Source organism: Thamnophis elegans, chromosome 2 (genome assembly GCF_009769535.1).
Source record: "Thamnophis elegans isolate rThaEle1 chromosome 2, rThaEle1.pri, whole genome shotgun sequence".
NCBI classification, from domain to species: Eukaryota; Metazoa; Chordata; class Lepidosauria; order Squamata; family Colubridae; genus Thamnophis; species Thamnophis elegans.
The window spans coordinates 146,840,529-146,849,276 of NC_045542.1; the positions used below are offsets into that span (position 1 = coordinate 146,840,529).

An 8,748-nucleotide genomic window follows, 5' to 3' on the forward strand; every position below is an offset into this window, starting at 1 on the left:
AGGGGAAAAAGGTGCATTTTATACTTCGAAAAATACGGTAATGAATAAACTGTGTCTTAGTGCACATTATGCTAACCTGGGTAGTTGATGCCTGTAAAGGCAGCAGCTTTAGATAATAATAAAGGTGCATCATTAAGGCTGCTGCTTCCTAGGCAGAAGCACCACTCGCAGGAAGGAAACAGGAAACCCAGAGACAGGAGACAGTTTTGGCCACCTGCTTTGGCCAAGGAGGAGCAAGAATAAAAAGTGGCTACCTATTATCAGAAGTGGTCAGTTGCATTTCAACCTTAGTAATAACAACTGACAGATACTCCTTGACTTAACAGCCACAAGCAGAGCCAGAATTTCAATTGCTAAGTGAGTCATCTCCAAATTTAACCATTTGGCTACAGTTATTAAGCGAATCAGTAGAATTGTTAAGTGAATCATATGGTTGTTAAGCAAAGTCCAGCTTCTCCCACTGACTTCGCTTGCCAGACGCCAGCTGGGGAGGTTTGCAAATGGGCGATCACATGACCCCAGGTCCCTGCAAACTGTTGTAAATATATGCCAGTTGCCAAGCACCCCAATTTTGATCACCTGGGGATGCTGCAACAGTAGTTAAGTGCAAGGACAAGTCGCAAGCCATTTTTTTTTCAGGGCCATTATAACTCTGAATGGTTGTTAAACGAATGGTTGTAAGTTGGGGACTATTTATATTCAGAAAAGAGGCAGAGAAGAGCCTGCTATCCTTTTCCCAACTTCTGTTCCAAGAGGTTTTGTGTGTGTGTGTGTGTGTCTGTGTGTGTGTGTGTGTCTGTGTGTGTGTGTGTGTGTGTGTGTGCAGAGGAAGATAAAGAAGCATGAATTCCATGCTACTTTTCCTGTTCTCTCCTTTCCAAGTGTGTGCTAAAAAGATCCCTGATCTCCCGGGCCTGTGGATTGGACATGTACATCAGCTGTCGTTCTGGCTGCTGGTAAGATCTTGACACAGACCTCACCACCTCTTCCCACCCTTCCTGAAGAGGTTCCCCTTTGCTCTCACAGATGTTGTGCAAAATGCAGCAGGCTACAATGACCCTCGGGGCGTAGCGTTCTCGCACATCGAGGCGAGAGAGGAGACAGCGCCAGCGGCCCCTGAGCCGCTCAAAGGCCTGGCCCACCACTGTCCGGCAGTGCCCAAGTCGGTTGTTGAAGAGCTGTTTTCGGGAGTCCAACTGGCCACTGTAAGGAGTCATTAGCCACGGCAGAAGAGGGTAAGCGAGGTCTCCTAAGATGACCGGCTTTACTTGCTCTCCCTCTATGTCCATCGTAGTGCTAGGACCGAAAGTGCCTTGATTCATGGCCCGGAAGATGGGGGAGCTGCGGAAGATCCGGGCATCGTGAACTTTCCCGGATCGGCCAGCATATACATCGATGAATTTGCCTTCATGGTCCACCAGGGCCTGCAGAACCATTGAGTAATACCCTCGGCTGTTGATGTATTCCATGGCTCGGTGGGCAGGAGCGATGATAGGGATGTGAGTTGCATCAATCGCCCCAATGCAATGAGGGAAACCTTTGGCCGAAAAGCCTTTGATCACCTCGCGGGGCCTGGTCAGAAGGACCACATGGTGATAGACATCATAAAGAGCTTGGCAAACTTCCATGACTATCCTGGAGACAGTGGAGCGCCCAACGCCAAAACACTCTGCTACCGAGCGGTAGCTGTCTGGGGTGGCCAGCTTCCATATGGCTATGGCCAGCTGTTTCTCAACAGTAATGGGAGCCCGCATGTTGGTTGTCTGACGCTCAAGAACCGGCCTCAATCGGTCACACAACTCCATGAAAGTCTGCCGACTCATCCGGAAGTTCTCCTGCCAAAGGTGGTCATCCCAGTGGGGCAGCACCACCTTTTCCCACCACTCGGAGCGGCCCGGCTGCACCCAGAAAGCCCTCTCCATGATGTAGAGTTCGTCTATCAGCCCAGCAAGGACCGCCGGGGACTGGAAGAGGCACGAACACATCATGGCGCGCAAAGAGTCAATGCTGGTTTCCACCACCGCTCGGAGGCGCACGGCAGCCGCATTCTCCACCATCTGCTCAAGCTCCAGGAGGTCACGACGATGGCGGGGCAGAAACGTCCGGCGGGTGGCCAAACGGCTGAAAAGCTGTGACTGGATCCCGACAACGGTCTTGACAGCAGCTACAGCAGCTGTGGCCACCGTGACGGCCACAGAGGCCACTTTGTCACCGGCAACAGTCACTTCTGAAAGTCAGAGGAGAAACAGGAGGAAACTTTTTTAGACAACAAAGATCAGGACATCTAACTGAAAAACTCTCCAAGTTCTCAACCAGCACTTCAGCTGATCCTTTTAACACTCGACCACACCAAACAAGAACTTTGTGGTTCAGCCAACAGAAAACAGTGGCATTCAAGAAGCTTCTTCATCTCTGACTGGAAGGAGAATAGAAGGATTTATATTCCTTGCAGACAGCTGCTCATTTGCATCCTTTTGGAGGGTCTCTGAAGCACTTGGAGGTTAATCTGTGTCCTCGGGGTCACCCAAGTAGTGCAAATGGTTCCTGTAGTCTGCAATTTTTTGAGGGGGAAATCCATTCCTACTCCTTTACCATTCAAAAGGTGTTCATCCCAAATTGTCAGAGCTGAATCCTGTCAGAGCTGAAGAAGCTTCTTGGATGAGAAGCGAAACATCTTCGAAAGAAAAAAACCAAGAAAGTCCAGTTGCCTCCTGCAAAAGCACCTTTGGGACAACCATGACCTGGATGACTGAGAATCTTTATAGACTATGAGTTTGGAAACTTTTATTTCAGTTATTATACTGGGAGAGCCAGCTTGGTGCAGTACCAGACTAGAAACTGGGAAACCATAATTTCTAGTTCTGCCTTAGGCACAAAGCCAGCTGGGTGACTTTGGGTTCCTCATTCTCTTTCAGCCCTAGGAAAGAAGAAGTGAGGGTGGCAAACCACTTCTGAAAAACCTTGCTGAGAAAACTACAGGGAGTCACCAGGAATCACTGACTCCAAGGCACTGAAAACAAAAAAAAACCCCAAATACCGAAGCCATCTGTCATCTTAGCTAAATTTCAAACTCATTCCACCATCACTTTATAAGAACTCATCTGGCTGGCCATGTAGATTTCAATGTATCTACAAAGCAACAAGTTAGAGAATTGTGAAACCTACTTCCTCTATGGATTGGTATCAAGATTTGTACTGTATCATTTGCACTTGAGGAAAGATGCAAGGGGGAAAAAACACCACAGTTATCATTTAAAAATATTGTTGTTTTTCTATCCACTTCTTTACCTGAGTTGGTCTCATTTCTCACTGTCCCTTCTCCAGTGCTTTGGGAATCTGGATTTTGTATTTCTTCCTCCTTCTCCATCCTAGATCTTAATTTAGACTTTAAGATAGGAAATCCTAAATAGAAAAGAACAGTAAAAAAAAGAAAAAGAAATGGAAATGAAAACAAGTCAGAACTGTGATTAGACATGGAGGCATTCCAGCAAACTGAGAAATGTCATGCATGAAACTTTTAAGTGCTGAGGCAAGATGGCAGCTCTCCAATCATGGATTGTATTTTGGGGAAAATGTTATATTTCAACATTTTTAAATTCATATACTGTACATTCAGGGATTTATGGTCCTAATGAATATTGATGCCAGTTTGGGGAAAGGTTTGATCGGGGCACTGAAGTAATATTTTAAGGGATTGGAGTTAGCTGAAATGACAAAATTGTTTTGCCATATAATTAAATATAACAATTTAATTATATTTCTTGCCGCTTAGAAATCTTAACTAACTTAGAAAACTAACTTAGAAAGTTAGAAACATGAAAAGGAGAAAGCTGAAGTTTTGACTTTGAGATTTAATTATATTTCATTTGTCTAGGGAAATACTGCCGGATGTTAAATGGCTATGGTTTTTCTAGAGTTAATAGGTTTTTTAAAATCTGTTAAAGTTAAATTAAGAATATATAAATATTGTTTTTTGAATGTTGGTTTTGAAGAAAGAAAGAAAGAAAGAAAGAAAGAAAGAAAGAAAGAAAGAAAGAAAGAAAGGTTTTTAAAGGCGGAGGCCCTGCTGTGCAATTAAGATTCTGGAGAAAGCAGCCAGTTATTAAAGCAAAGTCAGCCATGCCCAGTTACTGATTTTCTGCTGTGGATCACCAAAATGAGTTCACAATCCTCACACTGTAGAGGAGATGAGTGGATAGATAGATGATATATACATACGATAGATAGATAAGAGATAGAAAGAAAGAAAGATAGATAGATAAAGATATAGATATAGATATATAGATATATAGATATATAGATATATAGATATATAGATATATAGATATATAGATATATAGATATATAGATATATAGATATATAGATATATAGATATATAGATATATAGATATATAGATATATAGATATATAGATATATAGATATATAAATATATATAGACCAGTGGTAGTCAACCTGGTCCCTACCGCCCACTTGTGGGTGTTCCAGCTTTCATGGCGGGTGGTAGGGGTTTTGTCCGATACTGAAGCACTTTGCTTTTTTTAATTTAATTGACTTCCCTACTTTATAAATCACCATTACTGTGGAACCAGTGGGTGGTTAGAGAATTTTATTACTAACAGAGAAACAAAAGTGAGTGGTAGGTATAAAAAAGTTGACTACCCCTGATATAGACAGACAGATAGATAGAGACAGATAGATAGATACGATAGATATAGATAGACAGAGATAAAGATAGATAAATAGATATGATAGATATAGATGGATGGATGGATGGATGGATGGATAAAGATAGATAAACAGAGAGACAGATGAGAGTGAGAGAAAGATGAGCGGGTAGATAAACAAACAAACAAACAAACAGCAGCAACAAGATGAGTGCACAAACAGCCTTTGAAGGCGACGCAGCTGCATTCAGCAGCTCTTGGCTTCCCCTCTTCAAATGCGGTGCCTTTGAGGCCAGGCATTTCAAGGGCAGCCCTAAGTAACTCTAGAACTGTGGCCTTTGGGCATCGGCAAACCAGCCTCCCCTGCCTCGGCCTGGGTGGCTGTCTCCGCAGGCGATGGAGGGATGGGACCAGCCGCCACAGACGCGACGGGCTTTCCACTCCATACAAAGAAAGCAGTTTCTGCCTCATCAAGTGCCCTGCCATGCTACAGAGGCGACACACCGGACTTGCAAAGGCCCCATTTTCTCCTTGTGCAATGCCTCGATTTCTGTCCTTTTGTTTATTTTCCTTCCTTCCCTCCCTCCTTCCGCACCTCCCCGGAGAAAAAGGGCTGTCCTGACTGCAATCAAAGCCTCCGCTTCCCCCCGCTGCGAGAGAGGCGGCCGCCGGTCGCGAATTCTGCCGGCGGCTCCTTCCCTCCCTACTTGCCTTTGTCGAACACAAAGGAAGCCTCCCCGGCAGGGATCTTCTCTGCCGGTGCTGGGAGAAGCGGAGGCTGCCAAGGTCCGGGAGGGAGCGGGGAGGAGACTGGATTTGCGCGAACAGCCCGACTTCTGATCTAGTTATGGTGGCGCTTGTTCGTCCTCCTTTTGCAGCCCCGGCCGAGCCCAGTCATTTCGGTTCCCTCCAGGTCCTAGAGGCAACGCGGAGCAGGAAGTTACGGCTGCTTTGGCAAGCACTCGGAGGAGCCAGGATGGCTTGGAGGACGTACCGGCGACTCCGTCTCCCGCTCCAGATGTCACCAGGTCCCGAGACCGCTGATTCCCAGCTGGTCAGCCTGGCCTATCTCTGGCGCTCTACCTACGCCAGCCCCTCCAGACGCCAGCTGTTCCAGCTGTGTGGAAGACTGTAGTCCCAAAAGTACTTTTTCAGGAGGCAACTGGACTTTCTTGGGGGTTTTTGTTTTTGTTTTGAAGACGTTTTGCTCCAAGAAACTTTTTCCTTCTTTGCTCATGTAGTTTTGCCTGTGTGTTATCTTCTTTCTGCCCTAGCCTGTCTTGGCAACCCTTCCAAAGCTCCTAGGATAATAGTCTTCGATAAGCCAGGAGAATATTCCTCCACTTTCAAAGCAGACTAGATAATCCTATAACCTGTGGCTTTCTAAAGATCAGCCAGTGCTTTATTTCCAGCACTCACTGTTTAAGGAAATGAAAACGTTCATGCAGAATTCTCTTCCTATCCTCGGAATATCTTTTTAAATTCATTATTCCACCTATCATTTATTAAAACAATTAAGTTATCCTAGAAAAAAAATAGGTGTTTTTCAACTTACAAACATGATTAGAACCAGAATTTCCTTTGCTATGCAAGGTTAAGAGAGTCATGCCCAATTTTACGATTTTTTATTTTTTTTTGCTAGAGTTAAGCAAATCACTTAACCACGACATGATTCATAGGTGCCTCATGCTGTGGCTAAGTGAATCCAGCTTCCCTCATTGACTTTGCTTGTCAGAGATCTACTGGAAATGTTGCAAATGGTCATCACGTATCCCCGGAATGCTGCAACCTTTGTTAATACATGCCAGTTATTAAGTGCCTGGATTTTGATCATGTGATTGTGGGGATGCTGCAACGGACTGGTTCTAAGTCACTTTTTGTGCCCTTGTAACTTTGAATGGTTGCTCAATGAATGGTTATAGATTGAGGACTACCTGTAATCTTTATAACCTTGGTCAAACCATGATGATAGAGAACAGGTGTATTTAAGCTGTTGTGTCTGCTGCCTAAGGAAATATTTCCCACAATATACAGTATAATTAACTTTTAACTACAAAACAAAAACACAGACCCAAGAGCTTTGAGAAAGGAATGCAGAAATTCATCAATGAAAACAATAATCACAAATCTGTCTGCAGTCATTGATAAACTTGTCCACCAAATTGAAAGCAATGTAGAGGGGTGAACTCTGAGACAGATTGAAAAATGATTGATTTACTCAAAGAGTGATTGAAGTTTTTGATTAACTATCTCAATCTGGCAGATGAGTTGTGTGAGAGTGAGCTTGCATTGGGAATACAAGCATTCTCACAATCCGATGGACCACTTCACGAATTCTAATTCCTAGGCTGCTTTGGCAATGAGACACACACACACTGCAGACTGGGTGAAAATGGTGGTTTCTGGTTAAACCAGAACACTTTTTATTAGGAAAGTTCAAAGAAAGCTAGTCAGCAGTTTAATACAAACAAAGGATCTCACAGTATGTTACAAATCACTTCTTGATTACACATTCTGGCAGAAAGGGCAGGGAGGAGGGACAAAAGGTACTCTTTGATAAGGGAGGTAGGAATTGTAAATCATACAGAGAGCTACATTAGGCATATGGGAATGACTGATTTGTTACACGAGGCGGCAAAAGGATGCAAGGCTAATTCTGTGTGTTTATATCTCAGATAATAGAGGCCTCTCATTTCTGTGTGTATCTGTGTATTGCTATTCACATAGACACTCGAAATGAATTCGGCTTCCTTGTCTAAAAGCTTTCCCAGGACTGTTTTTTCTATATGGCTCTTGGCAAATGTTCACTGGGATACTTTTGATCCAGATAGATATTGAGATATTCTATCCTATCCTATTGATCCCAGCTAATTTCACCCAGCCAATTATGGGATAATTTCCCACATCTCCTCCTTTTTTATTTTTTAAATGGAAGCAATTGCCATGGGTTGTTTCTTTCTCACAAATCCCCCTTCCATTGGATATCCAGGGATTATTAATTCTGATGTATTGACACTTATTAATAATGCGTGATGCTTCTGGATAGTCGCGTCCGCAATACTCTGCATAGTGGATCTCAATAATGGTATTATGCATGGCAACATGGTTAATCCCAAGAATATCATCCCAATAAAAAATAAACCTTGCTTCCAATTGTTAAAAATACCTCCAAGCCAACCGTCAGTGTCCAATATGCCTTTCCAAGTTTGTACAGGAACATGTGCAGTTTGTATCATAGTTCGAGTTATTTTTTCTATCACAATTCCAGAATCATCAATTTGTATACAACAATTACTAAGATTAAATTTACCACACACTCCGCCTTCGGCAGCGAGCAAATAGTCTAAGGCTAAACGATTTTGCATAATATAAGTTCTTGACAATACACTTTCTTTTGCAAGCTTAGTTAATGCCAATGCAGTTTCATTTGTAATTATTTCTAATACAGCTTGTAATCTAATAATGCGATTTATCATATATATCGGCGTTCTATATCCCCACGATCCATCTTGTGCCCATGTCGCAGGATCATAATATGCAATAATTCTCTCAGGGGGCCACTCATCATCCTTCCAGTTACCTATTTTTATCCCTTTAGCAAGATCTATTGTACGTTTACGTCTTTCAAGAGTATCATATACAGGGACTCCCAGTTTTTGTTTTTTCTCTATAGGCATTAGGAAGAATGAAGGCTGAATCGCCCCCAAGATGCATGACCCATACCACCCCGCGGGTAACATATTATAGGCAAAATTACCACATATCCAATATAACCCATCAGGTGAATTCCACACAATAGTATCATTTTCAGGGTCTGAAAGTCCTCGTAACTTAGTTACTTCCAGCAATGAGTTTTCAGGTTTGGTCATATTAGTTTGTGAAACCCAAGTGTTATTTTCCCACTCATTAGAACATTTTAAAAATCCCATAGGTTTATTTCTTTCAGTCTGTTTATTTTTATTTCTGGTATAACATATGTGACCTATTATATGAGAGGTAACTTGCCAGGTTTCATTGAAGTTGTTATTAAAGGTGAAGTTCCCTTTCCATTGTGCTATTTCAGTATAGTTTGCTTCTTGTAC

The 8,748-nt window shown here is 42.9% G+C and overlaps 1 protein-coding gene across 1 annotated transcript; it reads right to left on the reverse strand.

The window, feature by feature from the left end:
• Window positions 1-702: 702 nt before the first annotated feature.
• On the reverse strand, window positions 703-5,641 carry LOC116502906 (protein ANTAGONIST OF LIKE HETEROCHROMATIN PROTEIN 1-like). Its single transcript, XM_032208916.1, has 3 exons — window positions 5,378-5,641; window positions 3,289-3,402; window positions 703-2,227 (listed from the first exon to the last, which is right to left on the reverse strand). The coding sequence occupies exons 2-3, from the start codon at window positions 3,365-3,367 to the stop codon at window positions 855-857; spliced, it is 1,452 nt and encodes a 483-aa protein (XP_032064807.1). The 5' UTR covers window positions 3,368-3,402; window positions 5,378-5,641; the 3' UTR covers window positions 703-854.
• Window positions 5,642-8,748: the final 3,107 nt, after the last annotated feature.

Excerpts from the sequence above, each read along its gene's own strand:
- LOC116502906 (XM_032208916.1), bottom strand. The coding sequence starts at position 3,367 with ATGGAGAAGGAGGAAGAAATACAAAATCCAGATTCCCAAAGCACTGGA. Across the intron at positions 2,228-3,288 it reads GAGAAATGAGACCAACTCAG|AAGTGACTGTTGCCGGTGAC; the intron begins GTAAAGAAGTGG and ends TCTGACTTTCAG.